The 26228-nt window shown below is 46.3% G+C and overlaps 1 protein-coding gene across 5 annotated transcripts in view; it reads right to left on the bottom strand.

Annotated features, from left to right (window-relative positions):
* Nucleotides 1–26228, bottom strand: part of wnk2 (WNK lysine deficient protein kinase 2) — a 140235-nt gene that overhangs the window by 63554 nt on the left and 50453 nt on the right. For all 5 annotated transcript variants that reach the window (XM_055647484.1, XM_055647485.1, XM_055647483.1 and 2 more), the window contains exons 5-8: nucleotides 16377–16465; nucleotides 11929–12148; nucleotides 7319–7595; nucleotides 225–421 (exon numbers count right to left, since the gene is read on the bottom strand). In XM_055647484.1, the coding sequence (XP_055503459.1) occupies nucleotides 225–421; nucleotides 7319–7595; nucleotides 11929–12148; nucleotides 16377–16465 (783 nt within the window). The remainder of the gene's footprint in view (nucleotides 1–224; nucleotides 422–7318; nucleotides 7596–11928; nucleotides 12149–16376; nucleotides 16466–26228) is intronic.

Below are 26228 nucleotides of genomic sequence, written 5' to 3' on the forward strand. Positions count from 1 at the left end.
TCATACCTTATTTAACATCTCTATTTCTAGGCAGACAAATCTACATAATCACTGATCAGTTTTGTCATTAATTTAAATTGTATTCATAGATTTTGTACCAGACATGCAACTTGCAGTAAGCTCTCACATCAAATGGAAATCATTTGTTTTTACAGTGCAAGCATTTTCTTTTCATAAAAGCAAAATAAAACTAAAATAGCATGTTAAAGAAATGTAAAACATACCGTTGAAGTGTGCTGGTAGTGTGCGATTGACTGAGAGCTAATGGAAGGTGCTTGGATTTCACACTGAGGTGGACTGTAGATCTGCTGTACGGCAGAGGGCACTGCCTCATGAACAGACGAGTAAACTACACTCTGCTGGCTGTCTTGGGAGTCAGAGTAAAGTGTTGATCCTTGCCCACTGTCACAAGTGCTGTCAGCTTTAAAATACACAGTTGATAAATAGAAACATTTACAAATCTTTTCATCATTTTTGTAAAAACACAAATAGAGCAACATAAACAGTAAATTATTCTGCATCAAAAACTGGCTGAGCATTCTGTGACAGCACTAAAGCATCTTCTCAACAAATACTTCTGTTCCCATTAGGTTTTTAAGACAAGATCTATAATAGGGAGGCTGAAGAGAGCACAAAAAGAAATTCAGGATGAACTCAGCACATCTGGCAGCATCCTTGGAGGAAGTCCACAGAAAGTCTCAACCCAAAGCAGCAAGTGCCCATTTACTTCCACAGATGCTGCCTGGTACATCGAGAATGGAGAGGAGGAGAAATTTATTTAGTTAGAAGGTGGTGAATCTGCGGAATTCATTGCCATTGGCAGCTGTGGAGGCAAAGTCATGGGGGGGGGGGGGGGGGGGGGGGGGGGGTGGGGGGGGGGGGGGGGGGGGGGGGGGGGGGGGGGGGGGAGTGGGGAAGAAGGGTTTTGGCCCGAAACGTTACCTATTTCCTTCGCTCCATAGATGCTGCTGCACCCGCTGAGCATTTTTACCTCCGAGGCAAAGTACAGGTGCACAACCTTTTATCCGGTGTTCCGGAAACCGAAAAACTCCGAAAACCGGCCATTTTTTCCAGGATGTCGTCTACACACCAAAGCTCGCGTTTGGCGCCAAACTTGACCCGAAACGACCCACGGTCAACCCAGGTCTGTACTACTGTAGCGGCTGCCTCCTCCCCGGAGACCGGGGAGACACTTAAACATCTGTAAATCATTGCTTAAATGTTAGTCAGTTAGTTTGGAGGGCTTTTATGTGAAGGGGGGGTTGAAGGGGTAAACTTTAATTCTTAGTCCCCTACCTGGTCGGAGAGACGGGGAGCGGTCAATGCCTTACCGGGTCGCCGTGCAGTAAGCTCCGCAGCGCTGTGGCCGCCAACTCCCAGCTGGGGCTGCGGGCGGCGCCGGTTGTAGCTCCGACCCCGGCAGTTGCCGGATGTTGGGAATCGCCGACCAGGTAGGGGACTAAGAATTAAAGTTTCCCCCTTCACCCACCCACCCACCCCACCACCACCACATAAAATCTCTCCAAACTAACTGACTAACATTTATGCAATGATTTACAATGATTCTCCAGACTTTTCAAGCCGCCCGCGCTACCTACCTAATCTACGCTAAAAATCTTCCATTCGGAAATCCGAAAATGTCCGAAATCCAACAAGTGTCTGGTCCCAAGGCTTTCGGATAAAAGGTTGTGCACCTGTAATTGTTTTTTTTTTGATCTAGTTCTAGATTAGTGCAGGTGTCAAATGTTATGGGGAGAAGGCAAGAGAATGGGTTGGTAAGGAAAAGATAGAGCAGCCATGATTGAAGGGCAGAGTAGACCCGATGGGCCAAATGGCCTAACTCTGTTCCTATATGATTTATGAATTTATGACATGACCTAATGTTCCTCCAGTAGTTGCCATTGCCTTCTTTACCACTCTATCTACTTGTGGGGCCACTTTCATGGAGGTATGGGACTAGTTCCCAAGATCCCGCTGCACATCAATGCTGTTAAGGGTCTTGCCATTAATGGTGTACCTTCCCCTTACATTCAACCTCTCAAAATGCAACACTACACTAACCCAGATTAAACTCCATCTGCCATTTCTCTCTCCATTTCTGTAGTTGATTTATATATCCCACTGGGTTTTTTTTAACAGCTTATTTCAATGTCTGCAACTGCAGCATAAAAAGAACAGCACATGACAGGAACAGGTCCTTTATCCCACAATGTCTGTGCAGTACATGATCCCAAAACTAGCTTTAATCTTCCTGCATATAATTCATATCCCTCCATTGCCTGCATATCCATGTGCCTATCCAAACGTCTCGTTAGCATCATATCTGTCTCCACCACCAACCCAGCAGTGCTTTCCAGGCACCCACCATCCTGCTTAAAATAAAATGCCCTGCACATCTCCGTTACACTTTGCTTCTCTCATCTAGTATTTGATATTCTCAACCTGGGAAAAAGGTTCCAACCGTCTACCCTATCAATGCTTCTTATAATTTTATATACTTTTATCAGATCGTCCCTTAAACTCCAGCGCAGCAGAGAAAACCATCTTGTAGCTAATACTCCCTAACCTAGGCATCATTCGATTAACTTCATCTGCACCCTTTCCAAAGTCTTCACACCCTTCCTGTATTGGCATAAGCAAAATAGCACGCAATACTCCGAATACGGCCTAACCAAAGTCCCACATAGCTGTATCATGATTTCCTGACAATCCCCCCCAATCAATGAGGGTAAGCATTGCAAGTGCCTCCTTGCCCTAATTTTACGTGTTGCCACTAACACTCAGTGTGCTGTTAATGTAGACCCCAATATCCCATTGTACATCAATGCTGTCAATAGTCTGGCAATTAAATGGTAAATTTTCCCCGTACATGAAGTGAAACATCTGAGACATGCTGGGATTTACCAGTCATTTTGTCACTTATTTATCCACTCTATACTTTGACATCCTTTCTCAAACAATCTTGGGGCCAACTGCAGACTTACAAACTAACCCATGGCCAAGAAAGCATGAAACCATGACCAACACCTCTTCTTCTTTGAAAGCTTAGGAAGTTTGGCATGTGCCCAACAACTCTCATCATCTTCTTAGGTGCACCATGGAAAGCATTTTATCAGGATGCATCACAGAAAGACCACAATAAATTGCAGAGTTGTGGACATAGCCCAGACTATCACGTGAACGAACCTCCTTTCTATGGACTCCACCAAAACTTCACGCAGCCTTGGCAAGGGCACCAGCATAATCAAGGATCAGTTTCATGCTGGTCACTCCCTCGTGTCCCCTCTCCCATTAGACAAGAGATGCAGATGTTTGAAAATACACACCTCCAGATTCAGAACCTCCCACCAGTCAGTGTGGTCCTGACCTCCCATCTACCTTGGAGTCCTTTGAATTATCCTTAATTGGACTTTATCGTGCATTAAATGATATACCCTTGATCCCTTATCATTTCATCATGGACGGCTTGATTGTAATCATGTAGTCTTTTCATTGATTGGATAACACACAACAAAAGCTTTTCACCGTACCTCAGTACACGACAATAATAACAATAAACTAATTGGTGCTTATGTTTAAGTTGCGTGCATGTGTGCGTGTGTGCATGTCTGCGTATGCGTGCCTGTGTGTCTGTGCGTGTGCATGTGCCTGTGCGTGCGTAGCAAACCCTCGGTATTATAGGCCCCTTGATTAGTACGGGTGTCAGGGGTTATGGTGAGAAGGCAGGAGAATGGGGTTAGGAGGGAGAGATAGATCAGCGAGGATTGAATGACGGAGTAGACTTGATGGGCCAAATGGCCTAATTCTGCTCCTATCACTTATGACCTTATGACTGTTATAAAGGATTTTAGCTTTAGCAGATGGAGCACCCCATAGTAATCAGACACTTCCGTCTCAAAAGACAGGCTGCTAGTTACACTGTGTAGGCCATTAAAATTGACAAGCAATGGCTTTGATCAACATTTGTGCAATGATGAAGGATACAAAATGCTGGAGTAATTCAGCATGTCAGGCAGCATCCCTGGAGAGCATGGATAGATGATGATTCAGGTTTAGACCCACCACCGAATCAAGCTATGAACCCGACCTCCAAGAGGTCGAGACTGCAGTGGCGCTACGAAACACAGTGGTAACATTCACCACCTCCATGGTGTCCCTGAGGACGAGACACTGAAGTTGCTGCCGACACTGGCCCCACCCGCACCGCCAACCCAGGCTGCGTCCAGACAAGACATACCGACCTTCACCACCAGGCCTGGCTGCCGACACTGGCCCCACCCACACCGCCAACCAGGCTGAGTGCAGGCCAGACGTACTGGCGCCACTGCCGGCCCACACTCACCGCCACCCCACACTCACCGCCAGCCCACACTCACCGCCACCACCGGCCTACACTCACCGCCAGCCCACACTCACCGCCACCACCGGCCCACACTCACCGCCAGCCCACACTCACCACCACCGCCGGCCCACATTCACCGCCACCCCACACTCACCGCCACCGCTAGCCCACACTCACCGCCACCGCCAGCCCACACTCACCGCCGGCCCACACTCACCGCCACCGCCGGCCCACACTCACCGCCCGGCCCACACTCACCGCCACTGCCAGCCCACACTCACCGCCGGCCCACACTCACCGCCACCACCACCCCACACTCACCACCAGCCCACACTCACCACCAGCCCACACTCACCGCCACCCCACACTCACCGCCAGCCCACACTCACCGCCACCCCACACTCACCGCCACCCCACACTCACCGCCCACCGCCAGCCCACACTCACCGCCGGCCCACACTCACCGCCACCGCCACCCACACTCACCGCCACCCCACCCCACACTCACCGCCGGCCCACACTTACCGCCCACCCACACTCACCACCAGCCCACACTCACCACCACCCCACACTCACCGCCAGCCCACACTCACCGCCACCCCACACTCACCGCCACCCCACACTCACCGCCAGCCCACACTCACCGCCACCGCCGGCCCCACACTCACCGCCACCGCCGGCCCACACTCACCGCCACCGCCAGCCCACACTCACCACCACCCCACACTCACCGCCACCCCCACACTCACCACCACCGCGCGGCCCACACTCACCGCCACCGCCACCCCACACTCACCGCCACCCACACTCACCGCCACCGCCGGCCCACACTCACCGCCACCGCCGCCACCCCCACTCACCGCCACCCCCACACTCACCGCCACCGCCGGCCCACACTCACCGCCACCGCCGGCCCACACTCACCGCCACCGCCAGCCCACACTCACCGCCACCCCACACTCACCGCCACCGCCGGCCCACACTCACCGCCACACCCACACTCACCGCCACCCCACACTCACCGCCACCGCCACCCACACTCACCGCCACCCCCACTCACCGCCACCCCCACACCACCACACCGCCAGCCCACACTCACCGCCACCCCACACTCACCGCCACCGCCACCCCACACTCACCGCCACCGCCACCCCACACTCACCGCCACCGCCGGCCCACACTCACCGCCACCGCCGGCCCACACTCACGGCCCACACTCACCGCCAGCCCACACTCACCACCACCGCCGTCCCACACTCACCGCCAGCCCACACTCACCGCCACCAGTCCCACACTCACCGCCAGCCCACACTCACCGCCACCGCCGCCCCACACTCACCACCACCGCCGTCCCACACTCACCGCCAGCCCACACTCACCACCAGCCACACTCACCACCACCGCCGGCCCACACTCACCGCCAGCCCCACACTCACCGCCAGCCCACACTCACCGCCGGCCCACACTCACCGCCACCCCACACTCACCGCCACCCCACACTCACCGCCACCCCCACACTCACCACCAGCCCACACTCACCACCACCGCCGGCCCACACTCACCGCCAGCCCACACTCACCGCCATCGCCGGCCCACACTCACCACCACCGCCGGCCCACACTCACCGCCACCGCCAGCCCACACTCACCACCAGCCCACACTCACCGCCACCGCCAGCCCACACTCACCGCCACCGCCGGCCCACACCACCGCCACCACCCCACACTCCGGCCGCCCAGCCATGACGAATGATTCTGAGACGCACACACACAAATAAATAACAGAGGTCCCAGGACAAGATTCCTGTGGAATCTCAGCTTGTTAGTTCCAGCCTGAATATTGTACTTCCACCACAAACCTGTCAATAAACCAGTTATGAATCCATACAACAAATAGTAAGATTAAACGAGAACTTAGCTCTGTGATTCCATGCCGTGGAAACGAGTCCATGCATCACATCTGTCTTGATTATGGGGAGAATAGTGTTAACATCATTAGACATCAATACGATATTGAAAAAACAACGCTAAATTTATTAACACCAAATTATAGCCCCTATTTATGGGGTATAATTATATTGGCGGGGTTCTTCACGTAGTCACTCACGTGACTCCGAAGTAAAATCACTGTTAATCACATGCATTTTAATCTTCGGAATCAGATACCATAGGAACTTTGTGAAAATCTGCTAACATCCCCATAGACAACTTCCAACACCTTACCCTCACTGATCACCTTTGTCCCCTCCTCTAGAAACTAGATCGGGTTAGTAAAACAGGGCCTACACCGTACAAAGCCAAAGAATTTCATGGCCGTTTTTGGCACGTCGTAGCTTGCTTGTGTTCTTTCCTATTAGCACGAGTACTTTCCTATTAGCTTGTGAATAAAGAGTTCTACATACAATGGGTATCCAATGGGTATTCAATCTATTAGAATATTATCTGCAAAGGCTGACACTATTACAACTGGTAATATCTGCAATAATCCTTTCCTTGTTATTGTATTGATAAATTAATTTATCGTAGACTTTAATGAAATGTCATATCATTTAATATTCCCTACCTTATAATATAGTTTAGTTACAATTTTTTTTACAGCAATGATTTTTGCATGGAAACAATTGCTATCTTGAAGAGATATCTATCATCTAAATGAAGCCATGCACCTCATATTTTGAATCTATCGATCTATTTAGTCAGATTTGCATGCTTCACTATCCAAAACTAGTCTATGTATTTAAAGATAATGAGGGTTAGGGTTAGGGTTAGGGAGATAATAAGAATAATATTAAATTGTAACAATCTGCTCAGCTCTAATGGATTGATTTGTTGTGGATGTAACCAAGTATAAATAAACTCAATTACACCATATCTACTCAGCTTTTCATTCAATGTGATTTTTCTAATTACTTTCACCTCTGAAAAAAACTTTCCAAAGATACTCTGAATGTTAAACAATCAAAATGAAATCACTCACACATCATGGATGTAACAGTCTTCAGCAAACTTGGACAAAGGTGTTGGTCAGCTTCAGGTTCTTCCAATTCTGAGGAGATTTGTTGGCCTTGCTGGGAGGTGTCAATAACTTGATGAATACCATTCTTCTCTTTATCCTGGTTATCTGTCTCTCTTTCAGCAGTAGCCTTATTTACTTGTTGACTCCTTACCCTTCTCCACGTAATTAAAGCTACTCTATCCCGTATCGACTTGGCAACAGTCTTGGAATCACATTCTTGAAAGAACCCAGAGTCAATCTGCAAACAGAATACAAATTAATGTTAGAATGTACAATGATCATCCTTCTCCACTCTGAGCTTGATGGATAATATTAGTTTATTAAATAAAAGATCAAGGTTACTGCAGAATTTTTTTAAAGCTGCTGAAGGAACAGCATCCCAGACAGTATCTGTGGCAGGGAAGGAGTGAACATAGACCATTGAACATAGAAAAGTATAGCACAGGAACAGGCCCTTTGCCCTATAATATCTGTGCCAACATGATATCAAGAAACCACCAGGAGAGCCGTACGATTGGCAGCCTCGCCAACAGTCTGTTTTTTTTCTTTTTCTTTGTTATTTATAGTGTGTTTTAAAAGTTTGTGTGAATGTTCTCTGGTTTGTTTTATGTGGGGGAGGGGGAGGGGGTCGGGGGAAACTTTTATTTCAGTCTCTTACCTTGCCAGAGATGCAATTGGTTTTTGGGTCATCTCTCCGATCGCTCTGCGGCCTAACATCCTGGAGCTGGAGGCCTCCTCGGGACTGACTTTGAGCCCCACCCTGGGGCGTGGACTAACCATCGGAGCTGATCCCTTGCCTGGGATCGACACTCCAAACGTGGCCTGTGGATTTTACCATCAAGGGCTCGTAGTCATGTGAGAGACCAAGTCGGGAAACGTCACCGATGCAGAGGTTCGACCAGCCCCGACCCGGGGTTTGATCGTCGGCACAGGGCAGCTGAGATTCCTCTCCTCTCCTCCCCCCCCGCATACAGAAGCTGATTGCCCCGATACAGAGCTCGACCGCCGGCTACGGGAGTAAGATTGTTCCGTCAACGGAAGGCTTGAGGCCTCCGACCGTGGGAGAACAAAAAAGGGAAGAGATTGAACTTTTTTTCGCCTTCCATCACAGTAATGTGCAGGAGTCACTGTGGTGGATGTTTATGTTAAAATGTATTTTGTTTGTTCTGTTGCTTTTTATTTGTATGACTGACTTGGCTAAGGAAATTCCTCGTATATTGCAAAACATACTTGGTTAATAGTATTATTGTGTTGCATCTGCCTGCATGTGATCCGTATCCCCCCCATAGCCTGCATATCAATGTGCCTATCTAAAATACTATTTATTAAATGGCACAATTATATCTGCCTCTGTCCCCTAGCAGCCTGTTCCAGGCACCCATACCCTCTGCGTGAAGCATCCAGAACTGCACACAACATTCCAAATGCATCCGAACCAAATCCCTATAAATGAGACTCAAAACTGGCTGTGGCCAAATGTCTGATTAATGCATCTGTACTGCTTAAGCATCCAACACTGAAGTTTATCTGCATACAATATAAAATATAAATGATGCAATCAAGTTCTCTTTACTCTCCCACTTCCCTTCCACCTACATTTCTTCCTCTAGCTTCACAATTGGCATGTCTTCAATCCTTTTGTCTCACACAGGCAGCAAGTTGGCACACTGGTGGAGTTGCGTAGGAAGGAACTGCAAATGCTGGTTTAAGTCGAAGGGTGACACAAATGCTGGAGTAACTCAGCGAGACAGGCAACATGTTGTTTAAGAGGGAACTGCAGATGCTGGAGAATCGAAGGTTACACAAAAAAGCTGGAGAAACTCAGCGGGTGCAGCAGCATCTATGGAGCGAAGGAAATAGGCAACGTTTCGGGCCGAAACCCTTCTTCAGACAGGCAACATCTCTGGAGAGAAGTCTGAAGAAGGGTCTTGACCCGAAATGTGGCCCATTCCTTCTCTCCAGAGATGTGCCTGTCCCGCAGTGGTAGAGTTGCTGCCTTACAGTGCCAGAGATCTGAAGTTTGATCCTGACTACGGCTTGTATGTATGGAGTTTGTACATTCTCCCCGTGACTAGCGTGCGTTTTCTCCGCTTTCCTCACACACTCCAAAGACGTAAAGGTTTGCAGGCTAATTAGCTTAGTATACTTGTAAATTATCCCTTGTGTGTGTGTGTGTGTGTGTGTGTAGGATAGTGTTAGTGTATGGGGATCACTGGTAGGCATGGACCCGGTAGGCCGAAGGGCCTGTCTCCGTGCTGTATCGCTAAACTAAACCTTCTGTCTTTTCATCTGACCTTTGTCCAACCTTCTGCCTATCAAATTACTCTCCGCACCTAGCCTATTACCTGCCTGGCTTTGTCTTGCTTTCTCTCTCTCTTCAGGCTTTCTTTTCCTCCCTTCCCCACCACAACAAGGAATCCTGACTCGAAACGTTACCTGTCAATGTTCTTCTGAGATGCTGCCTAACCCGCTGAGTTACTCCAGCACTCTGTGAAACGTCACCTTTCCATGTTCTCCACAGATGCTGCCTAACCCGCTGAGTTACTCCAGCACTCTGTGAAACGTCACCTATCCATGTTCTCCACAGATGCTGCCTGACCCGCTGAGTTACTCCAGCACTCTGTGAAACGTCACCTATCCATGTTCTCCACAGATGCTGCCTGACCCGCTGAGTTACTCCAACACTCTGTCTTCTTCTCTATACTTGTTTAGTTTAGATATACAATACAGAAACAGGCACTTCGGCCCACTGAGTCATGCCAGCCATTGATCACCCATTTTCACATTTAGTTCGATGCTGTCACACTTTTAGTTTTGACCCGAAAAGTTGCCTATTTCCTTCGCTGCACCCGCTAAGTTTCTCCAGCATTTTTGCGTACCTACACTTTTACATCCACTCCCTACACACTAGAGCCTATTTACATAGGCTAATTAACCCACAAACCTGTACGTCTTTCGGATGCGGGCGGAAGCTGGAACACCTGTAGGAAACCCACAAGGTCACAGGGAGAACATGCAAACTCCACACAGACAGCACCCAAAGTCAGGATTGAGCCTAGGTTTCTGGTGCTGCGAGGTAGCAGCTCTGCCATCTGCACCACTGTGCCGCTATGGTTAACCTGACTTCAGGTACATCCCATGCTTATGCATCAAGCTGAAAAGGGTACAGAGAAGATTTACTTGGATGGAGAATCTCCCCTGAAGATTCATTAAAAGAATATGAAACAATTCATCCTTGGACCTACACTACAAGGTCACCTGCAATGTGTAATTTCTAGCAGAGACTTGTTAATGTACTTAAAAAGATGATTAACATCAAATAGATACTCTACGAATTTATGATACATGTTCCCACGAGGAAAGAAGATTACAAGGGAAGAGATGCTAAAAATGTTTAGACGCATGCTTTCACAACATAATGCAAGAATACCTAGAATGAAAAAAAACAATTTTAAACCAGCCTCTTACAGTGTGTATGGAAGCAGAATTTGAAGTTACAATGCTTCCCAAGTCAGGAAACCCAGCATCATAATATAGGCAGCAATTGGCTCAAATAAGTAAACACCTTTTACAGTGACAGCATGGCTACTCCAGTGAAGAAAAGCATCTCCTCTGCTGATTGTAGACTATTGCCTCCCATCTTCTCTCCAGTAAATTCCAGTTTCCTCAGGTCCCCCATTTCTCATTCCAAGACCCAGCCTTTTTATTTCTCTCTATTGCTTTGGCCCCATTGTGTTTACCCTCAGCATGAGACCTTGGCAATAAATTATAATGTGATGCCATTCAAGTAAATATAATTTGATATCAACTTCTTAAAAACTCAGGAAGTGGTGAATGAGGTTTACAGAATGAATTTACAAATCCATTTTTGGTAACTACCCATTACTTCATGGAACAGGCTATGTTAGATGTATTGCAAGGAGACCCTAAGGAAATGTGAACTCAATATTCAGTTTATGAGGGACACGTCAATCACAAACTAGAATCTTGAACTTGAAGCAAAATTGATAGTTATGAGGCAAGAAACAAAAAATTCTGTGAAAACAGTGCAGAATTGCGTAGAAAACACCAGAAATAGTGTGGCACTAAATGCCCAATTATGGGAAGATAGTTATTGGGTTTGATATTATAGACCCAGACTGCTCACTCAGAAATCCCTTCCCACCCAAACTGTCTTTTACATTACAGATTAAAGGCCTATCAGTCAGGATCAGGCAACATTTCTTACCCTCAGAGACAATAGTAGGCAAGAGTAGGCCATTCGGCTCTTCGAGCCAGCACCGCCATTCAATGTGATCATGGCTGATCATCCCCAATCAGTAGCCCATTCCTGCCTTCTCCCCATATCCCCTGACTCCGCTATCTAAGAGCTCTTTCATGCAGGTTACAGTGCAGCATGAGGTGGGATATATTCATTTTTTAAAATTCCCTGTGAAACAGAAACATTGCAAAATAATCCAAATACTCCAAACTATATTTGGATATCAATGCTTGTTTTGAGCCATATACAAATGATAGTCACTTATTTCACTTCTGAAACAGCTTTCCCTTGCAATTATGATAATGCTTACCATTTCTTGTGCAACATCCTCAGGATTTTCTTTATTCAAGTTAAAACTGAACTCAATTGCACCATTGTCTTTCGGTTTGCCTTTCAGCTTCTTAGGATCATCAACCCAGAGTCTCATTGCAATTGAATTTTTTATTCCATCATCTTCTTCAGCAAGTTCAACCCTAACCCCAGTGTCCTCCGCAAAGAATGCATGATTTAAAAGATCTTTTATAGGATATCTGGAAAACAACAGCACACTCAATTATTCATTCTGAGTAGAGTTTCTTTGTTGGGAACTATCTTACATACTAGCATAAATTCCAACTGTAACTTTGGTAATGAAGAGAAGTATTTACCCGCATGAATCTGAGCATTTGGCCAAATCTTAGTCACGTGCATGACCAAAAAGATGAAATATTGTGGAATACATCTCTTCTAATTCTGAAAGCATTACAGGCATATTGTTTTGTACTGTATATATGATTCATATTTGTTTTGGTTTATCAAGTGAGATTTTTATGTTATGCTGACAATGTTTGTTTAGGGTCAGAGGGCAAATACGACTGGTCACATGTGTAACACCAAACGGAAGCATGTTACAAACTCTGAATTAAAAAAAGCTAGAATGTTCATATCTTTAGCAGACATGCATTATAGTTCTGTAGGTGGGAAAACAGCAATGAATAAGATTAATCTCTTACAAGAATTTTTTAATGCATCACTTTGTGATGACATCTGGTCACGTGTGTGACATTTTGGTTCACTTCCCAAAGAACGACCCATTTGGGTAATAGTTTAGAATACATCCACTCGTATATTTATACAAAGGAACATGTCAATTTTGTTTATACAGTATAAAATAAATTGATCAAAAAAAGTGTACCCAGCAGTTCATCACCAATGTACAGTCCTAATGCAGAATTCCTAATTATTGTGGTATACAGAACATAGTAAAGGTCAAAAGTAACATTTCAAAGGTCATGAAGCTTTAGTGTCACTGCAAAAGATCCAGCTTAATTGTTCAAGGCTGCATTCTTACATTCATGCAAACTGCCAATGGTAATTAATATATTCTGATGGTGCAGTTAATGTTTCTTCAACGTTGAGATATACCCACCTCAACTACCTCCTCCAGCAGCTCATTCCATACACTCACCATCCATTGTGTAAAGAACGATACCCATCAGGACCCTATTAAATCATCCCACATTCCTTTCTCCCCCTCCCCCCTTCATTCAGATTCAGATTCAGATTCAATTTTAATTGTCATTGTCAGTGTACAGTACAGAGACAACAAAATGCATTTAGCATCTCCCTTGAAGAGCGACATAGCAAACGATTTGAATAAATAATAATAAGTGTCGGGGGGGGGGGGGGGGGGGGGGGGGGGGTGATTGGCAGTCACCGAGGTACGTTGTTGAGTAGAGTGACAGCCGCCGGAAAGAAGCTGTTCCTCGACCTACTGGTTCGGCAACGGAGAGACCTGTAGCGCCTCCCGGATGGTAGGAGGGTAAACAGTCCATGGTTGGGGTGAGAGCAGTCCTTGGCGATGCTGAGCGCCCTCCGCAGACAGCGCTTGCTTTGGACAGACTCAATGGAGGGGAGCGAGGAACCGGTGATGCGTTGGGCAATTTTCACCACCCTCTGCAATGCCTTCCGGTCGGAGACAGAGCAGTTGCCATACCATACCGTGATGCAGTTGGTAAGGATGCTCTCGATGGTGCAGCGGTAGAAGTTCACCAGGATCTGAGGAGACAGATGGACCTTCTTCAGTCTCCTCAGGAAGAAGAGACGCTGATGAGCCTTCTTGATCAGAGTAGAGGTATTGTGGGTCCAAGAGAGGTCATCGGAGATGTTGACTCCCAGGAACCTGAAGCTAGAAACACGTTCCACCTCCGTCCCGTTAATGTGGATGGGGGTGTGCGTGCCGCCTCTGGACTTCCTGAAGTCTACAATGAGCATCCCACATTCCTCCCCCCACCCCCATCATCCCATATTTCTTCCTCCTCTCCATATCCCACATTCCTTTCTCCCCCCTCCCCCCCCCAATCATCCCACATTCCTTCCTTCCTCCCCCCCCATCCCCCCCCATCTTCCCACATTCCTTCCCCCCCCCCCCCCCCCCCCATCATCCCACATTCCTTCCTCCCTCCTCCCTCCATCCCCCTCCTCACCTCAAACCCATGTCCTCTGGTCCTCGATTCCCCTCCTCTGGGCAAAAGACTCTCTGCTTCCACCTGATTTATTCCTCTCATGGTTTTGTACACCTCTAAGAGATCACCCCTCATCCTCCTGCGCTCTAAGGAATAAAGCCCAAGCCTGCTCAACCTCTCCTGATAGCTCAGGCCCTTGAGTCCTGCCACCATCCTCTTACAGGTAAATCTTCCCTGCACCCTTTCCAGCTTGACAATATCAGCCATGATCATATTGAATGGCGGTGCAAGCTCGAAGGGCCGAATGGCCTACTCCTGCACCTATTTTCTATGTTTCTTATAACATGGTGACCAAAACTGAACACAATACTCTTAATGTTTAAGAAGGAACTGCAGATGCTGGAAAATGATGGAGAAACTCAGCGGGTGAGGCAGCATCTATAGAGCAACCGAAATAGGCAACGTTTCGGGCAGAAGCCCTTCGTCAGTCTGAAGAAGGGTTTCGGCCCGAAACGTTGCCTATTTCCTTCGCTCCATAGATACTGCCTCACCCGCTGAGTTTCTCCAGCATTTTTGTCTACCTACAATACTCTTAATTGTGGCCTCACCAACGTATTATATAACTGCAACATGAGCTCCCAACTTCAACACTCCAAGTCTGGAGTGTGGTGGCACCTAACGGCAGCGGCTCGACTGCAGTTCGTCTGTCCTTTTTTAATTTTGTGTCCCGTTAGATGTATGTTTTAGGTTTTGATTTTTATTATTTTTTAGCTGTGCATATGTGGGGGGGGTCTCTGGTGTCGTTGGGCCTAACATCGTGGAGCCGGCAGCGGCCTCCAACCGGAACCAACCTGAGGGCTCCAGTCGCGGAGCCTGCAGACTCACCATCTGGCTGGCTTCGGAGCGGGGAGCGCTGTGGTGGCGCACTGCTGCAACCCGACTTCGGAGGCTCCGGCCGCAGGCCCAGTGGACAGGAACATCGGGAGCTTGCAGGTCCCTGGTGGGAGACCGCTTTTCGGAGTTCCCGCAACGGCAACTTCTCCCACTGGAATCGTGGGGCGCAGCCCAAACAGTCGCGGGACTTACCATAGCCTGCCGGGGGCTTTAACATCATGAGCCCCAGTCGTCTCGACGCTGCAGTTGGACTGCTGGACCGCGGGAGACATAGAAACATAGACAATAGGTGCAGGAGTAGGCCATTCGGCCCTTCGAGCCTGCACCGCCATTCAATATGATCACGGCTGATCATCCAACTCAGTATCCTGTTCCTGCCTTCTCTCCATACCCCCAGATCCCTTTAGCCACAAGGGCCATATCTAACTCCCTCTTAAATATAGCCAATGAACTGGCCTCAACTACCTTCTGCGGCAGAGAATTCCAGAGATTCACCACTCTCTGTGTGAAAACAAGACAGACGAACAAAGGGAAGAGATAAAACTTTTGCCTTCCATCACAGTGAGGTGTTGGTGATTCACTGTGATGGATGTTTGTGTAAATTGTGTGTCTTGGGTTTTTTGTAATGTAAAGACTGTAGGAATGAAATTTCGTTCAAACCTTGTCTGTTTGAATGACAATAAAAGGCATTCTATTCTATTCTACTCAATACTCTGACGTGAAAGCCAATGTGCCAAATGCTTTTTGAGCACTCTATATACCAGAGATGCCACTTTCTAGGAACTATGTACCTGCACTCCTTGATCCCTTTGCTCTACAACACTCTCCGGAGCCCCACCATTCACAGTGTAGGTCCTGCCCATGTTAGACTTCCCAAAAGGTAACACCTCACATTTCTCAGTATTAAATGCCATCAACCATTCCTCAGCCCACCTAGCCAACCAATCAGGATCTGACTGCAATTTTTGACAACCATCTTCACTATCTACAATACCGCCCATTTTTTGTCATCTGTAAACTTGCTAGTCATGCCATGTACATTCTCTTCCAGATCATTGATATAGATGACAAATAGCAATGGGCCTTGTGATGCTTACCATGCAGAACTTTGGCGAATGCCTTGCTGTCTATAGCTCTACCCTCATCAAACTTTATGGAGACATCTTAAAAAAAACTCAGATTGGTGAGACATGACCTCTCACGTACAAAACCATGCTGACTATAATACTCCTAAATATTAATGTTGTATTGCATCATTATATGTTAAATACAATATTATTATTAATACAAAAAAGTACATCTTGTAAGCTGAATCAATGACTCACTGATCACAGATTGAAGAACATTTCTTGCAATGGCCTCGGAGTAATCAATTATTAGTTCCAGGAAACAAACACCTGTTCTCAATTTTGGTACTAACCTTTCATCTTTATTTTGGCAGATACATTCGCCAATGATCTCCTTTATTTCTGGATCGATAACCTTACCAAAGCTTGCTGGTTTTACTCCCTGAAAATTTAAAACAGAAAATTGCACGAACTTAGAGACTTTCAATGTTCAGGCTTGTAGAAATATTATTCAACGCTTTCATAATTCCTTGCCAAGAATAGTACAAATTTCAAAAAACAAATTTCTAAAATGTGGACTTGTAATTGTTTGCATTCCCAAATTCAATTTTGTTACAGTTAGCAAAACATTATAATTTCTCTTAAAAGTTTTCAGTTTCAGTTTATTGTGACGTACTGAGATATAATGAAAAACCTTTGTTTACATGCTTATCAAATCAAATAAGAAAGTACTACCAAATCAAATAAGATTGAATACAATCAGGTCAAGAGCAATTACAAAACATGGAGCAGACCCTTCTTCAGACTGAGAGTCCTCATGACTCTGTCTGAAGAAGGGTCTCAATCAGAAACGTCACCCATTCCTCTCTACAGATGCTGGCTGTCCCACTGAGTTACTCTAGCATTTTGTGCCTATCTTCGGTTTAAACCAGCATCTGCAGTTCCTTCCTACACAAAGAGAAAGAGAGATTGCAGAATAGCGAGCTCAGCATGGTAATGTAACAGTGCCAGAGTAAAAGTCCAATATCCACAATTGAAGAATCAGGACTGTACCCTAGTTTGTGTAGGAAAGAACTGCAGATGCTGGTTTAAATTCGAAGGTAAACATCAATCTGAAATATAGAAACATAGAAAATAGGTACAATAGTAGGCCATTCGGCCCTTCGAGCCTGCACCGCCATTCAATATGATCATGGCTGATCATCCAACTCAGTATCCTGTACCTGCCTTCTCTCCATACCCCCTGATCCCTTTAGCCACAAGGGCCACATCCAACTCCCTCTTAAATATAGCCAATGAACTGGCCTCAACTACCCTCTGTGGCAGAGAGTTCCAGAGACTCACCACTCTCTGTGTGAAGAAGAGTCTCGACCCCAAATGTCACCCATTCCTTCTCTCTGTCCTGCTGAGGTACTCCAGCATTTTGTGTCTACCTTACTGTACCCTAATTTGTGGAAGGACCTTTTATATAACTGATAACTGAGAGAAAGTAGTTGTTCCCTAGTCTGGTGATACACACTTTCAAGCTTGGACATCTTCTCCAGATAGGAGTGGGGAGAATGTGCAAATTACTATAGAAAGGGCATGTAATCTCTCTCAATTTATGTACTGGTGCCCGAGCAAATGTAATAGCTACGAAATGTTTATTTGTGCAGTGACAATTTTCTAACAGAAATTTGATAATACGTGTATTATATGTGTCTTTTTACAATACTGCACACAAAATTGTGACAGAGGGTCAAAATTCAACAAAAAATTGACAAGCACTTTATTGGGGTCATAACTAACATAGTATCAACAACAAAAAATAAGAAAAGATAGCATATTGATGGCAAGTTTCTGAAAATGGCATCCGAATACATAAATACATTTTGTGTAACGGTTGTCGCGTGGTGTCCACCAGTAACCTGGTTGGCACAGTAAGTGCATGTATTTCTTATTCCTTTCTATGTTAAATAATACCACATGGAACAATAAAATTGCAAACACCGTTTCCACTTCATTCACCTGATCATGTAATAGAATACTGCATCCATCTGAGTGGACATTGCAACGCACGTTACACATCATACACACAAACGTACGTTGCGGTGGACACTAAAAGGTTTGGTGTCCCAGAAAACAAACGTTACATTATTAGCAAAAACCAAGCATTTCCACCAATGTGATCCAGACGGAACATTACGGAAAATCTTTCTCCTGGTATTTGGGCTCCAGGAGAAAGTAATTGGAGAGGATGAAGTCCCTAGCCTTGTACTCAGGGCGTGTGCAGATCAGCTGGCAGAGATATTCAGACATCTTTAAACTCTCACTTTGTGTCTTTTCTTCGTAGAAAGCTGACCGTTAGGTTGCATCATAGCTTGGTCTACAAACAGCTCCTCCCAAGACCGCAAGAAATTGCAAAGGGTTGCAGATGTAGACCAGTCCAGTCTATCACATAGACCAGACTTCCCACCACTTCCACCTACACTTCACGCTACCTCGGAAAAGCCGCCAAAACAATCAAAGACTCGTTCCACCTTCTTCCTGATACTGTCTGGCAAAAATTACAAAGCTTAAAAGCGTGCACTGCCAATCTCAGGAACAGCTTCTTCCCTTTCATTATCAGGCTTCTGAATGGTCCTTCCATAAACTAGGGTACTGTTCGGTTCACCTTTATCCCAGTGAGCACATTGGACTTTGTCTAAGGAACTAATGCACTCAAATGCACTACTATGATGAGAACTATATTCTGCACTCTGCATCTTCCCCTTTGCTCTATCTATTGTACTCGAGTTTGATTGTATCTTTGTAAAGTATATCTGATCTCTTTGAATAGCATTTAAAACAAAGCTTTGACTGTACCTCAGTACATGTGACAATAATAAACCTAAGTTCTACTAAAAACTGTTTAAAGAAAGGTTCCAAACTGAAATGTTCATTCCCTCCACAGATACTGCCTGACCCAGAGTTACTCCAGCAATGTGTTTCACTCAAGATTGCAGCATCTGCATTTCCATTTCCTTAATGCTTATTTATAAAAAATACAAATGATAGATTAAAAGTATAGAAAATGTGTAAAAGCTGTCAGAAATAGGAGTGGAGGAAGATAAACTAGAAACTGTGACCAGTCATCAATTGACAATGTAGCTCCTAATTGAGTAGTGTGGGCTGAATCACCTGCAGCTCGACACTGACAAGACAAAGGAGTTAGTGGTGGACTTTAGGAGGAGAAGAACACCCCTAACCCCTGTCTCAATCAAGGGCGTGGATGTGCATTTTCCCAAGGAGTACAAGTACCTTGGAGTTTACCTGGACAGTAAACGGGACTGGTCCAGGAACGCTGAGGCCCTGTACAAGAAGGGACAGAGCCGTCTGTACTTTCTGAGGAGGTTCCATTCTGGTGGCCAGTGCCATCTTCTTTGCTGTCATGTGCTGCGGTAGCAGGGCAAAGGCCACGGACACCAACACAATCAACAAGCTAATCGGGAAGGCTGGCTCCATCCTGGGGGTGGAGTTGGATTTACTGGAGATGGTCTTGGAGGGGAGGATGCTCCTCAAACTGTGGAACATCCTGGACAATACAGCTCACTCCAATCATGACTCATTGGTCAACCTGAGGAGCACCTTCAGCAACAGACTGGTTCCACCAAGATTCAGTACAGAATGCCACAGGAGATCCTTCTTCCCTGTGGCTATCAAACTGTACAACTCCTCCCCATTCTGTCGTGGGGTAGACTGACTCCCCTTCTTCTCCTCCTGGCCCCCCCCCCCCCCCCCAATTTTTGCACATCCCCAACTCTTTCCACTCGCCACTTTAATTTATGTATCATGTATTGTATTATGTATAATTTCATGTCTCTTCTCTTTTATGTGTCAGACCAATTTCCCTCCTGGGATAAATAAAGTTCTATCGTAATTGTAGATTGGCTGTTGCATGTTAGCCAATCGGAATGCTTAGTAATTATAACTTCGCCTAATGCATGTTTTATAGTGTAAGAACTTGCCTACTGCCTTCAGTAACTGCAGTAGACTGAATGTACGATGTAGTGCTAATGTGATGATGACCTGAACATTAAAGATGCTTGTACCCCAACCAGTGTGAGAGTGAAGTACTTACAGTAATGTAATAGAATAAAGGTAATTTAGCTTTAGCAGTCGAGTAATTTCCAAAATACAATACAAATAAACACACTGCTCTGCGCTTCACACACTGGCATGAAAGAATGTTGACACTATAAACTGTAAAAGGCTAGGCTGAATTACCTTCCAGTCAAGGTAGCTAACTAAACTGCAGACAATGTGATTTGCACAGCCATAAACTAAGTTTGGTTTGCAGACATGATCTCAAACTAATGACAATTTAATATTTTTATTTCTCTTTGCTCTTCCTGTTCTCGGGCTCCTAACATTTTGTTACAACTGCTTGAGCACTCTCAGAAACCATTGTTTGTCGGCACTAGGCCTGTACTCTCTAGAGTTTAGAAGGACGGGGGGGGGGACCTCATAGAAACTTACCGAACAGTGAAAGGCCTGAATAAAGTGGATGTGAAGAGGATATTTCCACTAGTGGGAGAATCTAGGACCAGAGGTCATAGCCTCAGAATTAAAGTGCGTTCCTGTAGGAAGGAGACGAGGAGGAATTTATTTAGTCAGGGGGTGGTGAATCTGGAATTCATTACCATAGAAGGCTGTGGAGACAGTCAATGGATATTTTTACGGCAAAGATAGATAGATTCTTGATTAGTACAGGTGTAAGGGGTTACGGGGAGAAGGCAGTCGAATGGAGTTAGGAAGGAGAGATAGATCAGCCTTCATTGAATGGCGGAGTAGGCGATGGGCCGAATTACCTAATTTTGTTCCCATCACATGTAATGCTCCCAATACCTAATTTGCATATTTTGAACGTTGCCCATATGCAATAATGCATTATATAATTTTGGAACGTTTTAAAACTTCATTTGAATTTGTGGGTTGTTCTTTACATTTCTCATTTTTGTCATTTTAGTCTTCAATATGAGTAGTAATGTATTAAAGTTCAAGAACAAAATGGTGCTACTGAGATAAAACAGCTTTGCATTTATTCTCAAGCTGAACACCAATCACTGGAACGCATTTGTTAAACATCCCCGATTGTCTCGAGAACTTGGTGTCATGCTGCTCTTAAATACAATGACAACACACACCTGGTCCAGTTGAATTTTTGTCAAATGATGATACCCAGGATACTGGTCCAGGAACGCCGAGGCCCTGTACAAGGAACAGAGCTGACTGTGCTTTTTGATAAAGGCTCCGTTCCTTCAACGTCTGCAGTAAGATGCTGCAGATGTTCTACCAATCGGTGGTAGCCAGTGCCATCTTATTCGCTGCCGTGTGCTGGGGCAGCAGAGCGAAAGCAGCGGATGCAAATAGGATTAACAAGCTCATCAGGAAGGCTGGATCCATCCTGGGGGTGGAGTTGGATCTATGGGAGGTGGTCTTGGAGGGGAGGATGCTCCTCAAACTGTGGAGCATCCTGGACAATACAGCTCACCCCCTCCGTGACACACTGGTTAACCTGAGGAGCACCGTCAGTAACAGACTGGTTCCACCAACATGCAGGACAGAACGCCACAGGAGATCCTTCTTCCCTGTGGCTATCAAACTGTACAACTCCTCCCCCTTCTGTTGTGGGGTAGACCGACTGCCTTCCCCCCCCACCCCAATCTTTGCACATCCCCAATCCTTTCCACTCATCACTTTCATTTCATGTATCTGTGTTTTATGACTGTTGGCAGATCAATTTCCCTCCTGGGATAAATAAAGTTCTATTGTATCGTATTGATGGTGGAGATCTTGGCTACAGTAATACCATTGAATTTCAAGGGTAGATGATTAGATTCTTTCTTATTGGAGAAGATATTTAGGAACAAGTCATCAATGACCATGGCTACATGAGCAGGCCAGAGGCCACATATGATTGTTCTCCACATCTCACTGCATGTACACATGGCCAGTTCATTTGCTGAGTCAATGCAAATGGAATAGAATGTTGACAAACCACTGAATATCCTCACTTGAATATCCTCCACTGAATGGAGATTTCATGTGCGATGGAGAGAACTAGCAGCTTCAGATAACTGGTCCTCGGCCAGCACAAAGGCGGCATGCCAGCGCCTCTACTTTCTCAGATTAGATTCGGGATGTCTCTGAATACTCAAACAGATTTCTCCACATATACCATAAAGTATTTTGGCCAGTCTGAAGAAAGGTCTCGACCCGAAACGTCACCCATTCCATCTCTCCAGAGATGCTGCCTGTCCCACTGAGCTACTCCAGCTTTTTGTGTCTATCTTTGGTTATATCATCGTCTGGTATAACAATTCCAACGCACAGGAGCAAAAAAGACTGCAGTGAGCGATGGATTTAGTCCTGTCTATCACTGGCACAAACCTCCGCTCCATCAAAAGCATCTACATGGGGCACTGCATCTATCATCAAGGATCCCCACCATCTGTAATATGCCTTCTTTGAACACAGAACAGCACAGAAACAGACACTTTGGTCCACAATGTCTAAACCAAATATGATGCCAAAACAAACTTATCTGCCTACACATAATTCATAATTCCCTTATTTCCCTGCATATCCATGTGCCTATCCAAATGATTCTTAAATCCCACTATCAAAACAGCCTCCACCTGTATTGAGGCACCCAGAACTACATGCAATACTCCACATGTGGCCTCACAAAAGTCCTGCAAAGCTGCATCATGACTTTTTAACTCCTCTTGCTACTACCATTGGGCAGGAGATACGTCCAGGTTCAGGAACAGCTATTTGCCTCCCAAGTGTGTGGATTGAATGTGGCCTGCAGTGGCTCATAGCAGTCAAGAAGGACATCGGCAGCATTGCCTGGCCAGGTCGACCATTACAACTCTTACCAAATGTCACAGCCAGGACAATGCCTTTTATGGCCAAGTTATGACTATCATTTTTAACAACTTTGAACTTAAAGGAGTACAAGGTGGCGCTGGGAACCTGCCGACTCTTGTGTACTGCCTTAGTATAATCTACTATTCTTGACCTCTTGTACTGGAATATGCTTCTGCCAGTGTATAAGTAGGATTTTTACTGAACTGTATGCAATGAAGGAATTTCACTGTACCTAAGTACCTATAACAATAAAGTACCATTGAAATTCCAATATTGCCTGGTGGGATTTTAATTTGGGTCTCTAATTTGTTAATTCGGGTTCCCAGATTTCTAGACTACCAATTTAAAATCATTGAGTCACCAAACGATACACAATAACTTCTGACTTTCCTCCACTTTCTACAAAAAGACAGACATCTGAGAAATGGTTACTCTCTCGATTGCTCCTTTAAGCCAAACCAAAATACCATTTTCTTTCATTCACTTTGCATTTCCTTTAGTACTTACTCTATTTGGAATCTTTTTAAGATAGATTTAACACTGTATATTGATCATGCTTGTGTTTACTACTATATTTCAGATGCTTTGCAGGTCATGTCGCGAGTTACAATAGACTAGACAATAGACTGTCAAAGGAGAAAGGGACAAAGTTTAGAGGGGATGTGTAGGCAAATGTTTTTTTTAAACATACCAGTGGGTGCCTGGGATGTTGATGGAGGTACAATAGTGGCTTTTCAAAGTGTTTTAGGTAAAATATGGACAGAGGGATATCAGCACATGCAGGAGAGGAGATTAGTTTAACTTGACATCCTGTTTGGCATTGACAATGTGGGCCAAAGGGCCTGTTCCTGTGCTGTTTTATGTTGCACGTCTCCTTATTCTGATACTGATATCCCGCTCTAAACTGTAACTAAAGGAAACATCTTCTAACGGCCATCTAGACAACTCACTTTACAAAGTTCAACCCCCCCCCCCCCCCTCTTCCCCATGAGTTCACCTTGTGCTTCCAAACTTGAGTGAGTTTTCCAAATTCGATATGGGTACAAAGTTATATTGATAACCTGAATTCTCCTTTAACTACTTGCTTGAAGCAGAAAGAAAGTGAAGTGTTATAATCAGAAACTAATTGGGAGCAGCATTTAGATAAAAAATGAACACAATACATAACAGGTGTAACTGTAACTCTTTGTTAATTGATCAAACAATCATGTGTTTCTATAAATTCGGTTATTTCTGACAACTGTGCTCATAACCAGAGATCAGATGTAAACATGGAAACATCAGATAACATAACCTCCCATTGTTTAGCCTTCAACTACACACAAGCTTTCAATATTTATTCCAGAAAGATTTTCCATTGAAATTCCCTGCTTAATATGTAGAATTGCAGTATATGAAATCATTATTTCTTAAATCATTTCTTCCCAAATTATCACAAAAATGTTTGAAAAGTTTATTGTACTACGCATTATAAAATACAAAGTGTAGCACTGAAAAAGTTCTAATCACTGAATAACAAAAAATGTGTTATTTACCCGGGAGATTTGTCTACCTTCATACATGTCAGGACCTGCAACACCCCTTTGATCATAATACTGACTGCTCTTAAGACACTTCTATTGACTGCCCCAAGTTTCTCAGTCCTCCTATCTTTCTCCTCGGTAAAATTAGAGGAGAAATACTCTGAGGACTTTGCCCATCTCATGTGGCTCCTCATTTAAGATAGACACAAAATGCTGGAGTAACTCAGCGGGACATGCAGCATCTCTGGATAGAAGGAATCAGTGGTGTTTCAGGTCTCGACCGTGCATTCGTCTCCACCCAAAACGTCACCCATTCCTTCCATCTAGAGATGCTGTCTGTCCTGCTGAGGTACTTCAGCATTTTGTGTCTATCTTCAATGTAAACCAGCATCTGCAGTTCCTTCCTACACATTTCATGTGGCTCCATGCAGCGTTGACCACCTTGATTCCTGGGGGGGGTCACACTTGATCTCTAGTTACCAATTTTCCCTTTATGTACATAAAATCTCTTGGGATTATCCTTAATGCTATCTGCCAGAGCTATCTCCTGTTCCCTTTTTGCCCTTCTGATTTCCTTCTTTAGTTTGCTCCATAGTTCCCAAAAATCCTCAAGAGATACTCTTGAACCCAGCTGCCTATACCCGTCCCATGCCTCATTCTTATTCTTGACCAAAGCCTCAATTTCCTTCGTCATCCAGGCTTCCTTTGGCGCCGTCCTGTAGGAGGTATGGCTGCCTAGCCTGCAGCTGTCTGTTTTTTTTCATCTCTTTTTCTATTTTTAGTTAGTTTAGTGTTTTGTTTTGAGGAGTTCTAGCTTTTTTGTGTGTAGGGGAGGGGGAAACTAATTTTCAGGGTCCCTACCTGGTCGGAGATGCAGCTTTTCTCCGGGCTGCAGCTTCGACCCATCCCCGCGGCCTACCAGCGGGCCTGGAGCGGCGTCTCCTGAGGGGACCGCCTGGAGCTTCGGCATCGGCGGCGGCACCGGCTCAGCAGCGGCGGCACCGGCTCAGCAGCGGTGGCACCGGCTCAGCAGCGGCGACGGCACCGGCTCAGCAGCGGCGGCACCGGCTCAGCAGCGGCGACGGCACCGGCGACGGCACCGGCTCAGCAGCGGCGACGGCACCCCCGGCTCAGCAGCGGCGCGGCACCGGCTCGGCAGCAGCGACGGCATCAGCTCAGCAGCGGCGGCGGCACCGGCTCAGCAGCGGCGGCACCCGGCTCAGCAGCAGCGGCGGCACCGGCTCAGCAGTGGCGGCACCGGCTCGGCGGCAGCGGCGGCGGCATCAGCTTAGCAGCGGCGACGGCACCGGCTCAGCAGCAGCGGCGGCATCAGCTCAGCAGCAGCGGCGGCACCGGCTCTCGGCGGCGGCGGCGGCGGCATCAGCTTAGCAGCGGCGACGGCACCGGCTCAGCAGCAGCGGCGGCATCAGCTCAGCAGCGGCGGCGGCACCGGCAGCAGCGGTACCGGCTCGCCATCGGCGGCGGCGGAGCTGCGGGTCGGAGGACGGCGGTGCAGCACTGGAGCGCCATTGCGGGGCTGGCAGTGACTTCGCTGAAACTCCGGTAACTGGAGCTGGGTCCGTTGCGGAGCTGCGGGTCTGTGGAGCGGCTGCGGGCGGCGGCGCTGAACTTTCCATCGGGAGCCTGCGATCGCCTGATGAGATCGCCAGTTGAGCTCCATTCGGCGCGGCCCTGTCGGCTCCGGAAGCCACGGTCTCGAGTAAGGAGGCCCAACTATGGGTGGACATGGGGATGGGACTGGACCTTGTGCCTTTCCCCACAATGGGA

Source organism: Leucoraja erinacea, chromosome 16 (assembly GCF_028641065.1).
Source record: "Leucoraja erinacea ecotype New England chromosome 16, Leri_hhj_1, whole genome shotgun sequence".
NCBI classification, from domain to species: Eukaryota; Metazoa; Chordata; class Chondrichthyes; order Rajiformes; family Rajidae; genus Leucoraja; species Leucoraja erinaceus.